We start from the raw sequence: 25,394 nt of genomic DNA, 5'->3' as shown, positions 1-25,394 counted from the left end.
TGAAAGAAGCAAGCTACAAAATGATACGTATATTAGTATTTATGTTTTAAAAAAGAGCACAACAAACCAAGAAAACATTATCTATATTTCTGTGAGTTCATACATATGTACAGGCATAGAAAATGGCCTGAAAAAATACACAACTAACTGGTAACAATTAGCTCTGGGAGGGCAAGGTGGTAGAGAAGGATGGTCAAAGGTGTTTGTAACTGCAGTTTTTTTTTACAAGGAGAATGCTTAATGTAATGTAATGTTCATATAATTAGACACTAATAAAAAGAATATTCCTTTCCTAAAAATCCAGATAAAATAGATGCTTCAGAAATACACATGGTACTTAATGGGCAGCACTGCACCTCCCAGGACATCTCATGTGTCCTAGTTTAGAAAAGGCGCAGCACATGGCTGCTCAAACCACCCCACAAGGATCCTGAGGGCTGTTACAGCTGTGCTTAGGCAGCCACCTTTTCTTCAAACCCATGAGAGTCCCACCTGCTCCAGTTCACAAGGGGAAGACATTTTTCTGAGATGGTGGGAAGAACAAAGGGCCCTAGAGGGAGCAACTGAGTTTTCCAAAACCTCATGCTTAACAGCACTGATCAGAGTTTGGGCATTTGTAATGAAGCTGATAACTATGAAACGTCTAATTACCTGCCAGCCTATGTCCCAAGCTTGCCCCATAAGGGGAAGACAGATCAACTGAGAAGTGGTATGTAAAGAGTCCTGACAACAGAATCACAACTGGGAAAAGTAACCTGTACAAACGGATGTTCCCTCCCAAAACAATTCCCACCAAACATGTCACAAATCCCAGACTTTTAAGAATTGGGAAAATGTTTACCAAACCATATTTTGGATAATCATTTCTCAGAGATCAAAAGGTTCCACAACTATTAGCCAAAAGATCTTGGGGAATAAATGGGTAATCTTCGTTCCAGCTTAGCTGTCATAGCCTTGAACAAGAATACAAGGTACAGGAATGGTAATGATTTATCTTTTTTTTACCTGAAGCAAGTTCACATCAATTATTTCCTTAAGCTCATTAAGAATTTATTTACCCAGAAGAGTGGGAAAGATGGATGTAAGGTTAGTTGATTGCTACCATTCATTCAACCAACAGTTTCTCTGTACCATCTGTAGGCTACCACGTCTCCCTTCACTGATGGGTCACATGAAAGGTCACCTCCACAGAGAGGCCCTCCCTGACCACTCCAACTCAAGAACCCAGTCATACTGCATGTCTTTTCCCATTACCAGCAGTAATTTTATTACAAAATGTGGGTGGGCTCCACACAAGCAGGGACGTCATCTGTCCACTGCCCAGCACAAAGCACTCATACAATTTGTTGAATAGATGTTGTGCTGTGAAGGACCTTACTTTGAGCTGATATGGAAACAAAATAAAGAATTCTGATTAGGTGATACACCAAGTTAGAAGTAGGCTTCCAATATGACTAAATTTGAGAATGCCTCATTTCACTGAGGTTCCAGAGCAGGCTATATACAACTCTTTCCTACTCTGCATTTAGTGACGTATTGTTAAGTTTTAAATTGGCCATGGTGGGGTATTTAAACCATGGAAATCAAAAGACACTACAAATCATTTACCAGCCTCCCACTGCTAGTTCTATATCCCAAAGGCAGACTACTTCTTTTTAATGATTTTCTCCTATTAAACATAGAAAGATTCTCTTGCTGATAAATTGTTTTTTTTTACTAAAACTATTTTTAAGCATCTGTGTTATAACTCTTCATCTCCAAGCCTGAGAAAACTTTCTTGAAATCATGAAATGTGTTAGTAAGCTGTTATTTTCCCCTCAGAAGCAAATGACATCACAGATATACATATATTTTCTTCTTTTGATTCCTTTTTTTGTTCAATATATGTGTGCAGGTGTGTGTGTGTGTGTGTGTGTGTGTGTGTGTGTGTGTATTTAATGAAAACCTCCAATGATGAGAAAGCAGTTTAGTCTCGTTTTCTTCTGACAGTTGTCAGTTTTAGAACAGAGAAATGGTTCTGGTTTGTTTCTGGTTTAAAAACAAATATTGACTTCTTTGATAAAAGTTTCATGAGTGATGGCAATGGACCCAGAATCCAGGAAGTAGTGACATTTAATAGTAAAGTTATACAGAACATAACTTAATCTTAGGTCACTGAGGAGGCACTTCGGGATTCCACAATGCTTCCAACCACCAATGTATTTGTCCAGTGACAACAAAAACCTTTGTGGTGTTAGCCTACATCCTGGTTATGGGAAAGTCTATTAAAGTATTTTCAATACCACTGGATTTTTAATTCATTCTATATGAATTCTATTAATCCACAGGTATGCCATTACTCCTATCAAGTCCTTGACTCCACAGGGAAAATGAATTATAGCACTGAAAAAAAAACAGGAACAACTCTTTATCACTCCTTTTTAAAAATTAGGCTGCCTGCATTTTTTTCTTTTTTTTTTTAAATATATATACAGATGGAGTGGTTTTTTACTTTGAAGCGTTACCTTGTTGAAGTGATCTCCAATCACGTGCCATATTCGGGACCACTGCAATCGGATCCGGTTCATGTTGTAGTATGATATCTCCACAATCTTCTGTAAGCTGAACATGCGAGGATGGTGGGGGGAAGCCAGTTCGTCCATGGACACGGCACACAGCCAGCGGACAAAGTCAACTACAGGCCAGACCCAACAATACAGTGAGGCCTGGTTAGTAATGGTCAGAAAGTCACAACACGACGGCTCTATAAATGTCACAGATGTGTCAAATACATACCGATTGCATTTCCATCCAGTCTGGTAGACCCAGTAAAAATTCTAGGAAGACAATTCCAGACATAAAATAAGAATGAGATTTGGAAATTTCACTCTCAAATACTCAGGAAAAGGTAGAAATTAAACATTACAGGTCTGACATCTCCACTAAAATAAATGATGAGGCATCGTAAGTACAGAACCAGTCAATGAACTCAGCTGAGAGGAGAAAAGCCTATACAGACAGAAAGAGAAAATGACATAACAAAAGGAGGGGAAGAGTCAAAATATAATAGCAAGTGACGGCAACAGGAAGGGCAGAGAAAGCACCTCCCAAAAGCCACTCCTCCATAAAAGCAAGAACACTGGCAAAAAAAAAATATCAAAATCAACTTTTCAGAACTGAACTCTGGAAATAAACCAAAGGCTTGCAAAAATCTGAGGAGTGTTTATTTAAGAAAAATGGGTGAACCTGACTATGAGTGGTGAGCGTGGTAGTGTTTTAAGTTGGACTGTTACCATCATCCTCTGTTCAGTTCTGTGGTGGCTTTGTAAACCAACAGGTTTTGAATCCCAGTAACTGTGAAACCAGCATCCTGTCAGCCACTGGAGGAGGCAGAACAGTACAGGAGCTCACCCAAAACACCATTCTCAGAGAACTATTCATTATGCGATCTGCCTTGACTGCACCCTGGAAACCCCCATATGCAGGGCTTTGACCTGACTTGGACCTCTCTCACTGTGAACAGCATTTTCCCTGCAGGTTTATCCAAAGCAATCAGAGGCAATTGTTTAACTTTGCCCAGGAAAGATCTGAGAAGGCAGTAAGCTCTCAGCTCTCAGCTCTGGATGACCTTGAGGTGCTGCATGGTGAAGAGGTCAAAGTGAAGGCAGATTTGTAAACTGCCCACCAGGATGTTGAAAGAGTGCCCCAAAATACATAGAGAGACCCTTGACAAAGGCTAGGAGGTGTAACAGTCCCAGGCATTTAAGGAAATCTCTGTCCAATTATTAGTCAACCACTAAAGCTAAATAAGCAGAGACTTCAGTGATCACATGCAAAAAGAATGGACTTCACATAATTTGTTCAGGAAAGTCACTAAACAAAAATAGCAATGATAACAACAAAAAATCCTGGGTAGAGGGGAGGGGAATCTGATTTCCAGAGGTGCCACATTATATTGTTTAAAACATCTAGTTTTCACAAAAAATTACAAGACATTAAAAAAAACAAAAAATAAAAACAAGTATGGCTAACCACAGGAAAAAAACTAGTTATAGAAACTGCCCAGGATGAAGTCCAAATGTTGAACTTATTAGACAAAGTTTTAAAATCTGCTCCTTTAAATATGTTCAAAGAAATAAAGGAAATGATGTCTAAGAAACTAAAAAAAAGTCTGAGAACAACAAACCACCAGAAAGAGAATATCAATAAAGAGAAAGAAATTATTAAAAAGAACCAAATAAGATCTTCCATGACTGAAAAGATACATTGCTCTGCTGGGAGAATGCCTCATCCTGCCTCCACCTGGAGAGGACAGAGAGATTTGTGTTTGAGACCCTTCCAGACCTCTCCCCATGCACCTCTCTTCTTTCGGCTCCTGATTTGTATCCTTTTACTATAATAAAGCTATAATTGTAAGTATTAAAAAAAAAAAAAAAAAACAAATTCTGAAGTTGAAAAGTATAAAAAAAACAAATGAAAAATTCGCTAAAGGGGATCAACAGCAGATCTGAGCTGGCAGAAAAAATAATCAGTGAATTTAAAGACAGATCAAATGACATCCAGTCTGGGGGACAGAAATAAAAAGGAAGGAAAAAAATGAACAGAGCCTAAGAGACCTGTGGAACATCATCAGACATACCAACACACAGATAATGGGAGTCCTAAAAGGAAAGGAGAGAAAGGAGCTAAAAAAAATTTGAAGAAATAATAGCAGAAAATTTCTAAATTTGATGAAAAACAGTAATTTACACATCCAAGAAGCTCAACAAACTCCAGATGGGATAAACTCAAGAGATCCACACCCAGATACATTACAGTCGAATTGTTCAAAGGCAACTAACTACAGGCCAGAGACAATCTTGATAGAAGCAAGAAGGCTGAAACTCAATACATATAAGGGATCTTCGGTATGATTTAGAGCTGATTTCTCATCAGAAACCATGGAGCCTAAAGGTAGTGAAATGACATATCAAAGTGCTGAAAGAAAATGATTGTCAACCAAGAATTCTATACCCAGCAAAACAATCCTTCAAAAAAAGAAAGACATTTCCAGATAAACAAACACTGAAAAATTCATTGCTGACAGATTTGCCCTACAAAAATACCAAAGGGAGTCCTTCAGACTGTGGATACTAGACAGTAATTCAAACCATGTGAAGAAATAAAGAGCACTGGGAGAGGTAATTACATAGGGAAATATACAAGACAAAAGAAATATATTTTTTATTTGTAACACTTCAAATTTTATCTGATTTTAAGAACAACTGCTATCATAAATCTGTGATGATGGACATATATAAAGATATAATATTTTGCATTTTATATTATCATGTATATTATTGATAATAATTTAAATGAAGTTAACAATTAAGATCTTAATTATAATCTCCAGAGCAACTACTAAGAAATTAAAAAGATATAGTAAAAGAAATGACTAAGGGATTAAGATGGTACACTAGAAAATATATATTTAATACAAAAGAAGGCAGTAATAGAGGATAGGGAAACAAAAAAGACCTAAGACATATTAAAAGCAAACTGAAAGGGCAGGTATAAATCCTACCTTATCAACAATTATATTAAATGCAAATGGATTTTCAAAAACGTAATCCAGCTATATGATACCTGCAAGAAACTCATTTTAGTTTCAAAGACACAAACAGGAGAGGAGTAAAAGGATAGAAAAAGATGTACCATGCAAACAGTAACCTAAAGGGAGCTGACGTGGCTACACTTATCAGACAAAATAGACCTTAAGAAGAAAACTGTTACTAGAGACAAGGGATATTTTATAACAACAAAAGAGTTAATCGTTCAAGAAAAAATAACAATTATAAATATATAGGCACCTAATAACAGAGCCCCAAAATATATGAGGTAAAAAAGAACAGGGAGAAACAGATAAGTTAACAATGTCCAGAATAGGCAAATCTATACAACAGAAAGTAGAGTAGTGGTTGCCAGGGACTAGACCGAGGAAGGACTAGAGTGGCCGCTAATAGGTTTGGGGTTTCTGCATTACATGATGAAAATGCTCTGAAGAGGCGGGGCAAGATGGCAGACTGGTGAGCTGTTAAGTTTTAGTTACTCCTCTAGGAAAGTAGGTAGAAAGCCAGGAACTGCGTGGACTGGACACCACAGAGCAATCTGTCTTTGGGCATACTTCATACAACACTCATGAAAATGTTGAACTGCTGAGATCAGCGAAATCTGTAAGTTTTTGCGGCCAGGGGACCCGCGCCCCTCCCTGCCAGGCTCAGTCCCGTGGGAGGAGGGGCTGCCAGCTCCGGGAAGGAGAAGGGAGAACTGCAGTGGCAGCCCTTATCGGAAACTCATTCTACTGACCCATACTCCAACCATAGATAGACTGAGACCAGACACCAGAGAATCTGAGAGCTGCCAGCCCAGCAGAGAGGAGACAGGCATAGAAAAAAAAAAACAACACGAAAAACTCCAAAATAAAAGCAGAGGATTTTTGGCGTTCTGGTGAACACAAAAAGGGGAAGGGCGGAGCTCAGGCCTTGAGGCGCATATGCAAATCCCGAAGAAAAGCTGATCTCTCTGCCCTGTGGACCTTTCCTTAATGGCCCTGGTTGCTTTGTCTCTTAGCATTTCAATAACCCATTAGATCTCTGAGGAGGGCCCTTTTTTTTTTTTTTTAATCCTTTTTTCTTTTTCTAAAACAATTACTCTAAGAAGCCCAATACAGAAAGCTTCAAAGACTCGCAATTTGGGCACATCAAGCCAAGAGCAGAACTAAGAGAGCTCTGAGACAAAAGGCAATAATCCAGTGGCTGAGAAAATTCACTAAACACCACAACTTCCCAAGAAAAGGGGGGTGTCCGCTCACAGCCACCATCCTGGTGGACAGGGAACACTCCTGCCCATCGCCAGCCCCATAGCCCAGAGCTGCCCCAGACAACCCAGTGTGACGGAAGTGCTTCAAATAACAGGCACACACCACAAAACTGGGCGTGGACATTAGCCTTCCCTGCAACCTCAGCTGATTGTCCCAGAGTTGGGAAGGTGGAGCAGTGTGAATTAACAAAGCCCCATTCAGCCATCATTTCAGCAGACTGGGAGCCTCCCTACACAGCCCAGCAGCCCAGAACTGCCCTGGGGGGACGGCACTCACCTGTGACATAGCACAGTCATCCCTCAACAGAGGACCCGGGGTGCACAGCCTGGAAGAGGGGCCCACTTGCAAGTCTCAGGAGCCATACGCCAATACCAAGGACTTGTGGGTCAGCGGCAGAGACAAACTGTGGCAGGACTGAACTGAAGGATTAGACTAATGCAGCAGCTTTAAAACTCTAGGATCATCAGGGAGATCTGATTGTTAGGGCCACCCCCCCTCCTCCACTGCCCAGAAACACGCCCCACATACAGGGCAGGCAACACCAACTACACACGCAAGCTTGGTACACCAATTGGGCCCCACAAGACTCACTCCCCCACTCACCAAAAAGGCTAAGCAGGGGAGAACTGGCTTGTGGAGAACAGGTGGCTCGTGGACGCCACCTGCTGGTTAGTTAGAGAAAGTGTACTCCACGAAGCTGTAGATCTGATAAATTAGAGATAAGGACTTCAATAAGTCTACAAACCCTAAAAGAACCCTATCAAGTTCAGCAAATGCCACGAGGCCAAAAACAACAGAAAATTATAAAGCATATGAAAAAACCAGACGATATGGATAACCCAAGCCCAAGCACCCAAATCAAAAGACCAGAAGAGACACAGCACCTAGAGCAGCTACTCAAAGAACTAAAGATGAACAATGAGACCATAGTACGGGATATAAAGGAAATCAAGAAGACTCTAGAAGAGCATAACGAAGACATTGCAAGACTAAATAAAAAAATGGATGATCTTATGGAAATTAAAGAAACTGTTGACCAAATTAAAAAGATTCTGGACACTCATAGTACAAGACTAGAGGAACTTGAACAACGAATCAGTGACCTGGAAGATGCAGAATGGAAAATGAAAGCATAAAAGAAAGAATGGGGAAAAAAATTGAAAAAATAGAAATGGACCTCAGGGATATGATAGATAATATGAAACGTCCAAATATAAGACTCATTGGTGTCCCAGAAGGGGAAGAAAAGGGTAAAGGTCTAGGAAGAGCATTCAAAGAAATTGTTGGGGAAAACTTCCCAAATCTTCTAAACAACATAAATACACAAATCATAAATGCTCAGCGAACTCCAAATAGAATAAATCCAAATAAACCCACTCCAAGACATATACTGATCACACTGTCAAACACAGAAGAGAAGGAGCAAGTTCTGAAAGCAGCAAGAGAAAAGCAATTCACCACATACAAAGGAAACAGCATAAGACTAAGTAGTGACTACTCAGCAGCCACCATGGAGGCAAGAAGGCAGTGGCACGATATATTTAAAATTCTGAGTGAGAAAAATTTCCAGCCAAGAATACTTTATCCAGCAAAGCTCTCCTTCAAATTTGAGGGAGAGCTTAAAATTTTCACAGACAAACAAATGCTGAGAGAATTTGCTAACAAGAGACCTGCCCTACTGGAGATACTAAAGGGAGCCCTACAGACAGAGAAACAAAGACAGGACAGAGAGACTTGGAGAAAGGTTCAGTACTAAAGAGATTCGGTATGGGTACAATAAAGGATATTAATAGAGAGAGGGGAAAAATATGGCAAACATAAACCAAAGGATAAGATGGCCGATTCAAGAAATGCCTTCACGGTTATAACGTTGAATGTAAATGGATTAAACTCCCCAATTAAAAGATATAGATTCGCAGAATGGATCAAAATAAATGAACCATCAATATGTTGCATACAAGAGACTCATCTTAGACACAGGGACACAAAGAAACTGAAAGTGAAAGGATGGAAAAAAATATTTCATGCAAGCTACAGCCAAAAGAAAGCAGGTGTAGCAATATTCATCTCAGATAAAATAGACTTCAAATGCAGGGATGTTTTGAGAGGCAAAGAAGGCCACTACATACTAATAAAAGGGGCAATTCAGCAAGAAGAAATAACAATCGTAAATGTCTATGCACCCAATGAAGGTGCCACAAAATACATGAGAGAAACACTGGCAAAACTAAAGGAAGCAATTGATGTTTCCACAATAATTGTGGGAGACTTCAACACATCACTCTCTCCTATAGATAGATCAACCAGACAGAAGACCAATAAGGAAATTGAAAACCTAAACAATCTGATAAATGAATTAGATTTAACAGACATATACAGGACATTACATCCCAAATCACCAGGATACACATACTTTTCTAGTGCTCATGGAACTTTCTCCAGAATAGATCATATGCTGGGACATAAAACAAGCCTCAATAAATTTAAAAAGATTAAAATTATTCAAAGCACATTCTCTGACCACAATGGAATACAATTAGAAGTCAATAACCATCAGAGACTTAGAAAATTCACAAATACCTGGAGGTTAAACAACACACTCCTAAGCAATCAGTGGGTTAAAGAAGAAATAGCAAGAGAAATTGCTAAATATATAGAGACGAATGAAAATGAGAACACAACATACCAAAACCTATGGGATGCAGCAAAAGCAGTGCTAAGGGGGAAATTTATAGCACTAAACGCATATATTAAAAAGGAAGAAAGAGCCAAAATCAAAGAACTAATGGATCAACTGAAGAAGCTAGAAAATGAACAGCAAACCAATCCTAAACCAAGTAGAAGAAAAGAAATAGCAAGGATTAAAGCAGAAATAAATGACATAGAGAACAAAAAAACAATAGAGAGGATAAATATCACCAAAAGTTGGTTCTTTGAGAAGATCAACAAGATTGACAAGCCCCTAGCTAGACTGACAAAATCAAAAAGAGAGAAGACCCATATAAACAAAATAATGAATGAAAAAGGTGACATAACTGCAGATCCTGAAGAAATTAAAAAAATTATAAGACGATATTATGAACAACTGTATGGCAACAAACTGGATAATGTAGAAGAAATGGACAATTTCCTGGAAACATATGAACAACCTAGACTGACCAGAGAAGAAATAGAAGACCTCAACCAACACATCACAAGCAAAGAGATCCAATCAGTCATCAAAAGTCTTCCCACAAATAAATGCCCAGGGCCAGATGGCTTCACAGGGGAATTCTACCAAACTTTCCAGAAAGAACTGACACCAATCTTACTCAAACTCTTTCAAAACATTGAAGAAAAGGGAACACTACCTAACTCATTTTATGAAGCTAACATCAATCTAAAACCAAAACCAGGCAAAGATGCTACAAAAAAGGAAAACTTCCGGCCAATCTCCCTAACGAATATAGAGGCAAAAATCCTCAACAAAATACTTGCAAATCGAATCCAAAGACACATTAAAAAAATCATACACCATGACCAAGTGGGGTTCATTCCAGGCATGCAAGGATGGTTCAACATAAGAAAAACAATCAATGTATTACAACACATTAAAAACTCGAAAGGGAAAAATCAATTGATCATCTCAATAGATGCTGAAAAAGCATTTGACAAAATCCAACATCCCTTTTTGATAAAAACACTTCAAGAGGTAGGAATTGAAGGAAACTTCCTCAACATGATAAAGAGCATATATGAAAAACCCACAGCCAGCATAGTACTCAATGGTGAGAGACTGAAAGCCTTCCCTCTAAGATCAGGAACAAGACAAGGATGCCCGCTGTCACCACTGTTATTCAACATTGTGCTGGAAGTGCTAGCCAGGGCAATCCGGCAAGACAAAGAAATAAAAGGCATCCAAATTGGAAAAGAAGAAGTAAAACTGTCATTGTTTGCAGATGATATGATCTTATATCTAGAAAACCCTGAGAAATCGACGATATAGCTACTAGAGCTAATAAACAAATTTAGCAAAGTAGCGGGATACAAGATTAATGCACATAAGTCAGTAATGTTTCTATATGCTGGAAATGAACAAACTGAAGAGACACTCAAGAAAAAGATACCATTTTCAATAGCAACTAAAAAAATCAAGTACCTAGGAATCAACTTAACCAAAGATGTAAAAGACCTATACAAAGAAAACTACATAACTCTAGTAAAAGAAATAGAAGGGGACCTTAAAAGATGGAAAAATATTCCATGTTCATGGATAGGAAGGCTAAATGTCATTAAGATGTCAATTCTACCCAAACTCATCTACAGATTCAATGCAATCCCAATCAAAATTCCAACAACCTACTTTGCAGACTTGGAAAAGCTAGTTATCAAATTTATTTGGAAAGGGAAGATGCCTCGAATTGCTAAAGACACTCTAAAAAAGAAAAACGAAGTGGGAGGACTTACACTCCCTGACTTTGAAGCTTATTATAAAGCCACAGTTGCCAAAACAGCATGGTACTGGCACAAAGATAGACATATAGATCAATGGAATCGTATTGAGAATTCAGAGATAGACCCTCAGATCTATGGCCGACTGATCTTTGATAAGGCCCCCAAAGTCACTGAACTGAGCCATAATGGTCTTTTCAACAAATGGGGCTGGGAGAGTTGGATATCCGTATCCAAAAGAATGAAAGAGGACCCCTACCTCACCCCCTACACAAAAATTAACTCAAAATGGACCAAAGATCTCAATATAAAAGAAAGTACCATAAAACTCCTAGAAGATAATGTAGGAAAACATCTTCAAGACCTTGTATTAGGCGGCCACTTCCTAGACTTTACACCCAAAGCACAAGCAACAAAAGAGAAAATAGATAAATGGGAACTCCTCAAGCTTAGAAGTTTCTGCACCTCAAAGGAATTTCTCAAAAAGGTAAAGAGGCAGCCAACTCAACTGGGAAAAAATTTTTGGAAACCATGTATCTGACAAAAGACTGATATCTTGCATATACAAAGAAATCCTACAACTCAATGACAATAGTACAGACAGCCCAATTATAAAATGGGCAAAAGATATGAAAAGACAGTTCTCTGAAGAGGAAATACAAATGGCCAAGAAACACATGAAAAAATGTTCAGCTTCACTAGCTATTAGAGAGATGCAAATTAAGACCACAATGAGATACCATCTAACACCGGTTAGAATGGCTGCCATTAAACAAACAGGAAACTACAAATGCTGGAGGGGATGTGGAGAAATTGGAACTCTTATTCATTGTTGGTGGGACTGTATAATGGTTCAGCCACTCTGGAAGTCAGTCTGGCAGTTCCTTAGAAAACTAGATATAGAGTTACCATTCAATCCAGCGATTGCACTTCTCGGTATATACCCGGAAGATTGGAAAGCAGTGACACGAACAGATATCTGCACGCCAATGTTCATAGCAGCATTATTCACAATTGCCAAGAGATGGAAACAACCCAAATGTCCTTCAACAGATGAGTGGATAAATAAAATGTGGTATATACACACGATGGAATACTACTGCGGCAGTAAGAAGGAACGATCTCGGTGAAACATATGACAACATGGATGAACCTTGAAGACATAATGCTGAGCGAAATAAGCCAGGCACAAAAAGAGAAATATTATATGCTACCACTAATGTGAACTTTGAAAAATGTAAAACAAATGGTTTATAATGTAGAATGTAGGGGAACTAGCAGTAGAGAGCAATTAAGGAAGGGGGAACAATAATCCAAGAACAGATAAGCTATTTAACGTTCTGGGGATGCCCAGAAATGACTATGGTCTGTTAATTTCTGATGGATATAGTAGGAACAAGTTCACAGAAATGTTGCTATATTAGGTAACTTTCTTGGGGTAAAGTAGGAACATGTTGGAAGTTAAGCAGTTATCTTAGGTTAGTTGTCTTTTTCTTACTCCCTTGTTATGGTCTCTTTGAAATGTTCTTTTATTGTATGTTTGTTTTCTTTTTAACTTTTTTTTTCATACAGTTGATTTGAAAAAAGAAGGGAAAGTTAAAAAAAAAAAAAAGGAAAACAAGGGAAAAAAAAAAGATGTAGTGCCCCCTTGAGGAGCCTGTGGAGAATGTAGGGGTATTCGACTACCCCACCTCCATGGTTGCTAACATGACCACAGAAATAGGGGACTGGTGGTTTGATGGGTTGAGCCCTCTACCATAAGTTTTACCCTTGGGAAGACAGTTGCTGCAAAGGAAAGGCTAGGCCTCCCTATATTTGTGCCTAAGAGTCTCCTCCTGAATGCCTCTTTGTTGCTCAGATGTGGCCCTCTCTCTCTGGCTAAGCCAACTTGAAAGGTGAAATCACTGCAGTCCCCCCTACGTGGGATCAGACACCCAGGGGAGTGAATCTCCCTGGCAACGTGGAATATGACTCCCGGGGAGGAATGTAGACCCGGCATCGTGGGACGGAGAACATCTTCTTGACCAAAAGGGGGATGTGAAAGGAAATGAAATAAGCTTCAGTGGCAGAGAGATTCCAAAACGAGCCGAGAGGTCACTCTGGTGGGCACTCTTACGCACACTTTAGACAACCCTTTTTAGGTTCTAAAGAATTGGGGTAGCTGGTGGTGGATACCTGAAACTATCAAACTACAACCCAGAACCCATGAATCTCGAAGACAGTTGTATAAAAATATAGCTTATGAGGGGTGACAATGGGATTGGGAAAGCCATAAGGACCACACTCCACTTTGTCTAGTTTATGGATGGGTGAGTAGAAAAATAGGGGAAGGAAACAAACAGACAAAGGTAGCCAGTGTTCTTTTTTACTTCAATTGCTCTTTTTCACTCTAATTATTATTCTTGTTATTTTTGTGTGTGTGCTAATGAAGGTGTCAGGGATTGATTTAGGTGATGAATGTACAACTATGTAATGGTACTGTAAACAATCGAAAGTACGATTTGCTTTGTATGACTGCGTGGTATGTGAATATATCTCAATAAAATGATGATTAAAAAAAAAAAGAAAATGCTCTGAAGACAGACAGAGGGGATGGTTGCACAACTATGAATATACTAAAATTCTCTCCACACTTTAAAAGAATGAGTCTTACGATATCTGTGAACTATACCTCGAGTGGAAAAAAAAAAGGAGTAGCACACAATAAAGGTGATGGACAAGATTTCTAATATCCACCACCTGGCAAAGGCAGAGAAACAAGAAAAAAATAAGTACAGTTAATGAAGGAATAAACATTTTGTTCTGTAAATATAAACCAAGCTGGAAAAAGGAGGGAAAACTCATCAAAAGTAAATTACGATAACACTCTCTCGGTTGGAGAAACAGAGAAGCAAGGTGATCAAAATGAACAGATAAAGAGGACTGTTCTGAGAGCTATATAAATTATATCAAAAATCCTGTAGTGCCAGAATCCAAAAATTGTTATATTTAATGCACTGGGATAGGATATTAACTAAATGTACAGCAGTTCATAAGACTATCCAATGATAATTAATAAGAGTTTCTTGATTTTATGGAAAATTTAAGCACTGGTACCTCATGAATGTCTTCAAATGCACAAAACTCTATTTTTCCTGGATTTAAGATTAAGCCCCAGTAAACAAAATAATGGAAAAGTTTCAGGAAAAAGAAAAGGAAAATTTCAATTCTGCCAATTCTCACTCATGGGAGGTTTTAAATCCTAAACCGTTCTCAAGATTTTTAAAGTAATTTTTGCTAAGGAAACAGGGTAATTTCAAACATCAGCACCAGCAAAAACTCTTGGTTTTGACACAATTTGTTAGAATGCTAAAGCTATATAATTTTAAAAAAAGTTCACAATGCAATCCAAGGTCAAAATTCAAACAAATGTGAAGGTTATTAGTAGGTGTAGATCACGTATGCCACCTTTAATCTTTCTTAGCTTGAGTAATGTGGAACTAACACTACTTATAACACTCAAACAAATTATGAATCTTCATACACAGTTACCCTGTAAAGGACACTAAGTCATGAGGTAGTCTAGCCTCACTGGAGAACAAAATCATTACCTGTCCACAGCTACGACCACACTCTGTGAACTGGTCTCACCAACTGATTCCTGGAAACTGGCCATCTGTCTTTTATCCACGCCACCACTCACGAAATTACCTGAAACACGGTACACGAAATCAGTAGTGCTTCAAAAACAGCAAGAACTTAGAATAAAGTATCCTGTGGTATCAACTATGAAACAAGGGACATAAATGGTTGCACAGGCAAAAAAACTCAACTGATGACACAATCAAATTATTAACTTATTGGCATTTAAAATGTATCCTTATTTCAGTCTCCTTTGTTACACAAACCATCTCCTTTCTCTATATTCTTTCATATTTTTATCATTAATACTACAGAAGTATTTAATAGTCCCTATACATAGGAAAACAAGATTTATTCAATATTAATCCATAGTTCCTAGAAAATGTAATAGCTTATACCTACTGAAAGCTTGACGTGCTTTATACAGAATTTAACTTCATTTACCCTCACAAACACCTCACAAGCATAAGTAGGTGCTACTAAGAACCCCATTTTCAAAGAGTCCATGCTTTCAATCGTTATACTATTCTAACCATTGTAAAGGGACCTAGGAACCTACTCTCTGTAATTAGATGGCCTGAATTTGAATCCTGCCTCTGCCACATCCTTGTAATGTGACCTTGCTCAAGTCACCTCACTCCCTTTTGCCTCAGTCTTCTCTTACACAAAATGGGGATAACAGTCCCTATCTCATTGCATCATTATGTATTAAATGAATTAAAATATGTAAAGTGGATACTTAGAATGTGGCCTGACATTTCTGTTTACCCTTTTTATTTTTATATTACACTGCTTTTACATCACCCATGAGGAGAGTCTCTCAAAATGTATAGCCAGATATATCTACTTGTGTAAGAATATCATTTAATAAAAAGCCCCCCAATAAAATGGAAGAGATGATTACTCTACCCTTTAAAACCTAGAAACACACACAGACTCCTCTAACACCAAGCACTAAAAATGTATGCTTTCTAAAGCAATTGGCTTTTTATCTCCCCAAATGGCTATCTGTACAGAAAGAAAAGTAATGCACCCTGCTGACTTCAATAAGACAGGCATGTTACTCAGCAGTTCAATCACAATTTAGAGAGCTGAAGCAGCATTTCCACTTCCATTAATAAACACACTGTCAGCTGGCACATAGGAATAGAGGGTTTACATGACATCCTGATGAGAGAAGAAGTGTTTCATCTGGGTTGACTTGCAAATTTATGACCACCGGCTGGAGACGCAGTGTCTTACCAAGGCCAAGGCCCATGAACTCTTCTCCTGCCAACGTGTGGCTCTTCAGGCTCCCTTCTCTTTCACGCCCAGACCCAGATAAGTAGCGGGTCTTCACACCCGTTCCTATCAGCTGAGCAAGTTCCAGCTGGCTGATGCATTTCAAGATCTAATGAAAAGAAGGCATGAAAAAATGAGTTCCCACTTCACAACTTAAAAAAAGGCACTATAATCTTAAATTACAGCTGCTTAGGAGTTCTCTGAAGCAAGGAGCTTTTCAAGGCAAGAATAAAATCCAAGGGTCTTCGGGTGGCTTCCCAGAGGACCAAATGACTGGCCAATGCAGAGCAAGAAAACTCTTTGACTAGCGGGTCTTGAAGACAGGCTGCCTTTTTAAATTATTAACTATTAAAAAGGAAAAGAGCAAATGAGCAAACGAAAAGTTAGTACAACAGAGTCATGCCTTATAGACATTTAATTATGCAAATTAGTAAGTGCTCAATAGAGAGAGAAAAAGTATTTGGTTAGCATAGGGGATTTCACCCACCAGGCCACTATCCAGTCTGACCTAGGCACCCTTACCTTCCTTCCACTCTCCTCCTTAGACACAACACACCAGCCTCACTGGCCTCCCTGCTGCTCCTTTAACTTCATATCTCTGGTTCTACCCGAGGAACTTTGCACTCACTATTCCTTATGCCTAGAACGCTGCATCCCCAGATGGCTTCACTCCTCAGCTCAGATGTGTCTCCCTCAGAGAGGCCTTCTTTGATGATCCTGAGACTGCACACCCCCAATTATCACTCCCAGGTCATGCTTTTATTTTCTTAGCACTTACCACTTTTTGGCATTATGCTGTATATTTATTTGTTTCTTATTCTCTGCCTTATGTGCCAAGGGGGCATTTACTCTTTATTGTTCAATGTTGAATCCCCAGCACTTACAACAGCCTAACATTCAGTTGGCACCTACGACTTGGTTGACTGAGCAAATGAGAATGTGCCCTACAGTAGGCATATGCTTCCAGGCCTGAGCGGTGACTCTGGGGCTTGAAGATGCATTCCTGCACACAAGCCTCTCTCTCACATGAAGCTCACCTGAAAAAATAAAAATTGGTCCCAACTCCTACTGGAGGAAAAACTGGCTGCATGAGACTTACAAAGAGAGCACACAGATCACAGGTAAACCCTTTCTAAGGAATTCTCATGGGAACTTTTGACTAAAGCTGGGTTTTGTCTTTCATGTTGACCTCACAATTCAATCCTAGAGTATAGGACTCTACTATACCACTGATCATTGCCAAGTACTTTTACTTTTAAATTGCCTTTCTCTTGACTGAGAAGGGTACTTAATTCTACCAGAGAGTATCACCTGATTCTGCCACACAACATGATACTATTAAATTGTTACTATTCATTAATACTATTAATTCCCTCCCTTTTCTAGAAGCTGGGGATAGCTGGAATCTCAAGAACATTAACTATTCTGCAAGACAAAGACATTAGTTCCAACCAGATTTCTCAAAGTTTCTGACCACCAAATACTTTTATTAACAGTTACAGGTGCTGCCATAGAGTTCACACTTCTCAGGATTAAAAAAAAAATAGTTCTAGGAGAGAGAGCAAATAGTCATTAATTTGCTAGGTATTATGATTCATCAGAAGATGGGAAATTATTTTCTTACTTAAGACAAATCTTACAACTCAATAGTTCTAATTTGGAATACTCCAGAGCTGAGACAGAGAAAGCCAAGGTCAGGTGAAAAGAAACAAAAAGGACTGTGTCATGATGATAACGATGCCACCTAACATTTACTAAGCTCTTAATACTTGTCAAACAGTGCCAAGCCGCTTTCCATATACTATCTATCATTCTCACAACAACCCAATGAAGTCAGTACAGATGAAGAAGCTGAGGTTCAAAGACTTAAGTAACCTGCCCATGTCACCCAGTCAGGAAAAGGTGCAGCCCCAATATTGGACCCCAGCAGTCTGGCTCCAGAGCCTGTTACCCTTAGTTACTAGACCCACATAGAGGGGAGGAGGTTGATAGCAATTTTCTTTCTAGGCTGTCAGTCCCCTCTACTCTCCATGGTTTTATCTCTACTCTTTGATGGTTTTCTTGCTAACTAAAAATTAAAAAATTTTCTCCCATACGGAGAGAAAAATTAGAAATATGATTTAAGGAAAAAAAAAGAGAAGAAAATAGGCTCCATAATTCTATCACTCAGAACAAGATAATAATATTTTGGTTTATTCTTTCAAGCTTTATTCTCTGTGTGTTTGCCACAAAGGACTGTGCCTCAAGTTTTATAAAGACCTTATACTTAATCCACTGTGATCATCTTTCCACATTAAATAGGTTTTAATAACAACTTTTTCTTTTAATCTTAAGTTGCTTTTTTTTCCCTTGCAATTTTATTGAGATTAGTCACATACCAGACAACTATCCAAAGTGTACAATCAATTGTTCACAGTATCATCATATAGTTGTGCATTTATCACCATGATCAATTTTCAAAAATTTTAATTACTCCAAAAAATAAAAATAAAACATAAGAATAAAAATATAAGAAAAAAGAATACCCAAAACAACCCATCCCTCCCCCATTATTCATTTACATTTTTGTCCCCAATTTACTACTCATCTGTCCATACACCAGATAAAGGGAGTGCGAGCCACAAGGTTTTCATAATCACACAGTCACACCATATAAGCTATATAGTTATACACTTGTCTTCAAGAATCAAGGCTGCTGGGTTGCAGTTCAACAGTTTCAAGTATTTCCTTCTAGCCATTTTAATACACTAAAAACTAAAAAGGGATATCTATATACCTTGTCTATATTTATATTTACTTTTATCCCTTTTTAAGTTACTTTTGATCCATAAGTCTCCCATCTCCCCACTCCCCCCTCACATCTATTATATTATTTTTCTTGTAATTTATTTGTCGAGGAATCTGGGTCATTTGCCAGGAGGATCTGTCATATCTTAGAGATTGAGGATCGCATCCTCGTGGTATCATTTAACATGCTCCTCTGTCCTCCTGTATTTCCTGTTACATGGTAGAAGGGGCTTGAATTGATTCAGGTTTGAGTTTTTGACAAGAACATGTCTCAGGTGGTATTGCGTACTTCCATGGAGGGGTGGGGCACAAAATGTCTCATCATCTCTCTTTTCAATAAGATAATTTTAAATAACCACAATTATTTATCCTTGTTCAGTTATCCTTGGTCTTAAGAAATGTACATGGCAGTATAAGTGTTCAAGTAGTATGATGCATACAGCCTACACTCAAATATTCAGAAATGGATTGATAAATAGACACACAGATACCTAAATGGATAGAAAGATAGATAGATAAAGTCATACAGTAAATGTGGCAAAAGGTTAAAATTGGTGCATCTGGGTATTTGGATGGGTAAGGATTTGTTGGAGTTCTCTGTATGAAGCTTGTATTATTTTTGCATTATTCATTTTATTTCAAAATAAAAAGCATAAAAAGGAAAAAAAAAAAAAACTTGTTGAAAATCTCTGAGCCCAGAACTAAACTCTACAATACATGTAAATTACTTTTTTTTTTTTTGCATGGTTTTAGGATCTACTGAAAATTTCCAGATATGCAACTAATGGTAAATCAAGAGAAGATCATTCTTTGTTTTGTTCTGAACTTTACCAAAAGTTGTTCACCACTTTGGAAAACCATGACATCAGTAGTACTGCCACATGTGTCATTTAAGTCCCAAATACCACACCCTGATCACTTTGCATTTGTAGCTGTCTTACTCCGGTTAGTCTGTATATAGTATGAGCAGATGACTATTTCATTATCTCTTCTAGTGAGGTCCCAGCAGAGGATCTGCATGTTTAGTATTCACCTTATGTGATAAATCACTTTCCTGTTATTTTTCCTTTATTTAAAAAAATCCAATGGGATAGATAAAATGTATATCCATAAAATGGAATATTATTTAGCAATAAAAATAAAGTACTGATAGATGTTATAACATGGATATACCCAGGAAACACTATGCTGAGTGAAAGAAACCAGACACAAAAGGCCACGTAACACATGGTTCCATTTACATGAAATACCCACAACAGGCAAACTGATAGAGACAGAAAGTAGATTAGTAGTTGCCTAGGGCTGGGTGTTTGTGTATGTGGGGTTGGGAGGTTATGGCTAAGTGGTACAGGGTTTCTTTCAGGGGTGATGAAAATGCTCTACAATTGATTGTGGTGATGCATGCATAACTCTGGGATTATATAAGTAATTAATTATTTCCTCAGGTGAGAATCCTAGAAGAATTAATGAGTCAACAGGGACGTACAGTTTCAAGACTAAGTCTTGCCAAACTGTCCATCAGTGGTCTCACAAATGATGGATACTGACTTAAAAAAAAAAACTTTGCAGGTTTGATACCTGAAAAATTATCTCCTGTTTTAATATGCATTTTCCTGCTTACTAATGCCATGGTACAAAGTATTCTGAACTATCACACTGAACGTGAGACTCTGAGATATTTCAAGAACAATCAGTACTGGGACTTATCCTAGAATATGACACTCCCAAAATAGAGTGAATCACTCTAAATTGAAGAAGCTAAGAAATGGGTGGCAGGAAGTGCCCACAGTGGCCAGGTGAGTAACGGAAATGAGCAGAGTTAGATGGATGGAAGGAAGACAGTAGTGCCAGAGATGATAAATGGCAATTGACAGGTGGTGACAGAGATCAACAAGGAGGGGCCGGGACTGAGGCAAACAGGAGAATGCATACCTGTCGAAAGGGGCAGTAACTACTCTGCTCAGCGATTAGCTGACAAGCGGGAAATGTGGGTCCATTGCTGACATTTTTTTCCAATTTTTCAAAGAGAAACAGGCAACCAAGACTTCCATGTGAAGCCACCAATATTAAATGTTGGTAATCAGTTTAAACTTTTAAAAACCCTATGCAGGCCAAAGAAAACTCTTGTGCAGGCAAGACGTGGCCCATGGCTGAGTTTGTAGCATTTGGAATATGTATTTTACTTCTGTCAAAAATTAAAGTATCAATAACTGCTTAATATGAAATTCCAGCAGCAAGTGTATTAGAATGAGAGTCCTCATCCAAGCTGCAAACTTCTTAACCATGGAAAGTTATCCTTATACTCAAAACGATCTTGTTTAGCTAAACCAAACTGTGAAAATGTGGGAGGATAGGAATATGTTGGAGTTCCTTGTATGGGGTTTGTATTATTTTTGTAACTGTTCTATAAGTCTGAAAGTATTTCAAAAGAAAAAACTAAAAACTAAAAAAGTGAACCCACTAGTATTCTTCCTAACAGCTTATCATAAATATCAACCATTACCTTTTAGATACAAATAGGAGAGAAATCAGGCTCCTGGCTTTGTCTTAAATCTATGTACTGATTGTATGAGCTCCCAGCAAGTGCCTAGAGATTTGGGAAAAGTGACACTAATGTGGGAAGAAAGTCACTGCAGTGGAAGCATACTCCACGTGGGACACTGGCTGCTGAGAGCAGGAGTACACTCTGTGAGGTGGTACATCTGAACCTGTTTCACCCACCCGACCCAAGAGTTTTTCGGATACATGAGATGTTTGTGAATGAAAGAAAACCCAGGGTTAAAGTCAGATCGGACTTCAAGAAAAATGGAATTAACAACAACAAAAAAGATCTACGCTAAATAAAAGGAATGCTGGGCATCTCCTAACAAACAAAAGGCAATTATCCGGCTTTCAAAGAGACACACACCTCATGCCAGGAATTCCCAAGGTAGTTGCCATCGGTGTGAGCCACTGTAATAAGTGTCTTTATGGTGTCGATGTTTTTCTGTTTCATCTCCGTGATGCTGGAGCTGGCTGTCAGCAGGGAGAAGCGAGCAAGAGCCTGAACATAGGCATCTCGTTCCAGCTGTAATAGAAGCCCAAAGAGAACACTGTGATTCTACCCTTAGCATGACTGTTTTCACATCTACAGGAGTGCTGTGCTGGGCTCCTCTGATACCTTCTGCACATGTGCGAACAGGCTTCATGCACATTAACATGCCAGTTATTCCACGCTGGTGTCCTCCTGCTACTGGAACATCCCACTGAGGCTCCCTACTCAGCACTGGGTTGGAGAACTAGCCTTCTTTCCAACTGATCTCTAGCAAACTTATCTGTCTTTGTTCCATTCCCTTTGGAGGGAGCAGGGAGGAATCTGTTGAATGCTAAGAATATTACATAAATTCTAATATCTACAACAATCATGCAAAGTAGATCTATTTCTCAAGTTTACAAGTGAAGAAATAAATGGTGTCTCTGAAAGGAGAAGTCAGCAAGGTCAATGTCATGTGGCAGGCTACGAAGCAGCAGAGCTGGATTTTGAAACCCAGACTGATCACAAAGCCTATGGTCTTGGTCCAAAAAAAAAAAAAAAAAAAAAAGTTTCAGGTGTAAAACGAGTGGTAACAAACAAATAAATGCAAATTCTTGCTGACTTAGAAAGTGATGCATGGGTTGATAACCTCAGAGATTTTGTAACAGTCAGAGAATTTTATTTCATGAATTTCCTTGAATTTTTCAAGATTCAAAAGGTTTACAGACATAAACATTTTGCATTAAACTATCTGTTTCCCCAGATGAGAATTAGGAATAAGGGAAATTAAAATAAAAACTGATTTTAAAAGGAAAAAAAAATTTTTTAAATGTCAAGGCAGGCAAGTTAGGCAAGTAGGTAGAAAGCCTGTTTCACCAAATTCAATCAAGTAGTTGTATTCCACCTATCCTTAGAGAAGATTTTAATCCAAGTCACCTATATTTTTCTCCTAATAAGGTTGTTGTTAGCACAAACTTATGGGTTTCTTCTCATTGGGCATTAGTAAATCGTTTGCTGAGACTTTTGGCTACTCAGAAATTTCTGATAGTTTCTAACTTTTGTCAATCTAAAAAAACAGTCTACCACCATGTTTAGAGTCTTGCTGACTTACACACACCTGCATTCCAAAGATGCAAGCAATTCGGATTGCACATCGGATGCCTTCCAAACACAAAGAAGCCACTTCAGTATCATCACAGTTCTGCAGTCCGATGCTATAGGCTGCCAATAGTGGCGTCCACACGAGCTATCAAGGGAGGAAGGTTTCAATAACAGAATCTCAGCATAGGAAGAGCACTTAGAGGCCACCCTATTAGTTAAAGGCACAGCCAGGATCCCAAGTTCTCTGCTACTCTGATTCCATATCTATCTTCCTGTGCTTGTGGCAGATATCACTGATCATAGACCTCATTCCCTGTTGAGTCTATATGAGGCTTGAGAATTATTTTCACAGAACACCAGCCAGTCATTACCAACTGAATGTGACTTCACAATTTCCTTGAGAATTTCTTAGAAATAAAAGTGCACAAAATGCTAGAGTTGATCACTTGGCAGGATACTGACATAATAAAAACATCTTAGAAAAAATGGCATCTATGTATATAGAATGTGTTTCTTTTCTAGACATTTTTAAAATACAGACCTTAAGGATATTGTCTTTTACCTCCATCTAATCTCTTATCTGATTTACTAACCCTGAAATAAGATGTCACAATAAAACTCTTTATCTTTTGCCTGAATAATTACTAGTTCATTTGATGGTCCCAGCAGCCCTCACAACACCCATGCATTTGTCTCCATTTTACAGATGCAGAACAGAGAGATTGAATGACCTGATCAAGGTCACACAACTACAAAGTGGCAAAGCCAGGATTCAAACCCAGACATTTTGACTCCAGAGTATTTGCTCTTGGCTGATACTGGTACTTCCCTAGCATCTTCAAAGAACATCTAGGAATGTTCAGAGATCAGTGGCCTTTTCCTCTCTTCAACTTCCTCACCATTGTTAACTTGGTAGTCAACTTCCTGCTGGTCAACTCCAACATTAGGCTTAACTGCATCCTCTCTAACGTCTCAGGATACTCACTTTGAACATTGGCCGGACATGGTCCAAGTGAGTGGCACTTGTAAACGGGGCTTTGGCATGACTCACGGCCTCCATCAGAGCTTTGGCTGTTTTAGCCATTTGCTCCATCTCCAAATTGTACAGCAGCCGTCGCTGCTTTTCACTAGCTACATCTACAAAGAAAGAGCGTAATACCAGCAGTTAACACTCACTGAGTGGTCACTATGTGTTAGGCACCATTTCAAAAGATTTACACCAATTAGCGCACAAATCCTCCCAACTACTTCATGAGTCTGTTACTAATATCATAGCCATTTTTTTCAGAAGAGGAAAATGAAGCACAGAGAAGTTAACTGTCTTGCCCAAGGTGACATGGCTAACAAGTAGTAGAGCTGAGAACTGGACCCAGGCAATGTGGCTCCAGAACCTGTGCTTTAAACCATTACACTCTGCTGCCTCTCAAACAAAAAACCTGATAGCTTCACAGGGGCCTTAACTAAGAGAAATTTAATCAAGCCCAGCACGATCACCACTTAAAAGCAACATTTTAAGGAACTTTTTCTTTGGTAATTTAGCTCTCAGATTACTTATTTTAAATTCCCTCTTGTTTCTAATCACAAATCTAACAAGAAGATATTATGAAAGACTGTAATCATAATAATTAATTTAATAACACTTCAGCTATCTAGATATGCAAATTGAATTTATCAGAGTACTTAATCATGCATTCTGATATATCCCAAAATTGGAATCAATAGAAAGAATTTGCCATTAGACCTTACTCTGCTTAGTAGATTTGGTTGCAATTGTATGCTCTTTTGTTCCTTTCATTGCAATTTTCTTGCCTTCTATCTCTTCATAGATGCTTGAGAGATATTCTTCTGGTAGATCTTTACTATCATTGATACCTCGATTCATTTTAATATACTGCTCTTTTGTCATTTTATTTTTTACCTGAAATTTAAAAAAATTAAAAACCATTTAAAATTCATCCAATGGTACAAAAAAGTTATTTATTTAGTTACTATTATATGTAAATGATTAAAATATTTTACCTGAGGACTGTGTAAATCTGTAGTTAGCATAATAATTGAGTATGCTAGGACATAGGCAGTGTCAGCACTAGCAAACAGTGTTTGCCTGGAAGAAAAAATTCCAAATGTACAGTACATTGATGGAGATGAGGTTTGAAGATAATACTAATGGAGACATACTTCACTAAAAATAGGCCGCCCACTCCACCTGATGTCAAATTAGTCAAGACTTTTCATACTTTCATTATTGAACATTAATTAATGACCTGAGAACGGAAAAAGTTACTTAAGACTATGCATCAGATTTTAGACTCCTTTGAATGA

General features: G+C 38.4%; 1 protein-coding gene across 1 annotated transcript in view; it reads right to left on the bottom strand.

Moving 5' to 3' along the window:
• ARFGEF2 (ADP ribosylation factor guanine nucleotide exchange factor 2) overlaps nucleotides 1-25,394 on the bottom strand; it is a 122,556-nt gene that overhangs the window by 25,058 nt on the left and 72,104 nt on the right. The window contains exons 17-25 of the mRNA XM_037811398.1: nucleotides 25,092-25,176; nucleotides 24,819-24,990; nucleotides 24,058-24,209; nucleotides 23,089-23,217; nucleotides 21,867-22,025; nucleotides 16,133-16,280; nucleotides 14,860-14,959; nucleotides 2,776-2,816; nucleotides 2,505-2,674 (exon numbers count right to left, since the gene is read on the bottom strand). Coding sequence (XP_037667326.1) covers nucleotides 2,505-2,674; nucleotides 2,776-2,816; nucleotides 14,860-14,959; nucleotides 16,133-16,280; nucleotides 21,867-22,025; nucleotides 23,089-23,217; nucleotides 24,058-24,209; nucleotides 24,819-24,990; nucleotides 25,092-25,176 — 1,156 coding nt within the window. The remainder of the gene's footprint in view (nucleotides 1-2,504; nucleotides 2,675-2,775; nucleotides 2,817-14,859; nucleotides 14,960-16,132; nucleotides 16,281-21,866; nucleotides 22,026-23,088; nucleotides 23,218-24,057; nucleotides 24,210-24,818; nucleotides 24,991-25,091; nucleotides 25,177-25,394) is intronic.

This window comes from Choloepus didactylus, chromosome 19, assembly GCF_015220235.1.
Source record: "Choloepus didactylus isolate mChoDid1 chromosome 19, mChoDid1.pri, whole genome shotgun sequence".
Lineage (NCBI taxonomy): Eukaryota > Metazoa > Chordata > Mammalia > Pilosa > Megalonychidae > Choloepus > Choloepus didactylus.
The sequence above is the reverse complement of the archived record's forward strand: the minus strand, read 5'-3'. Positions and strand labels throughout refer to the sequence as shown.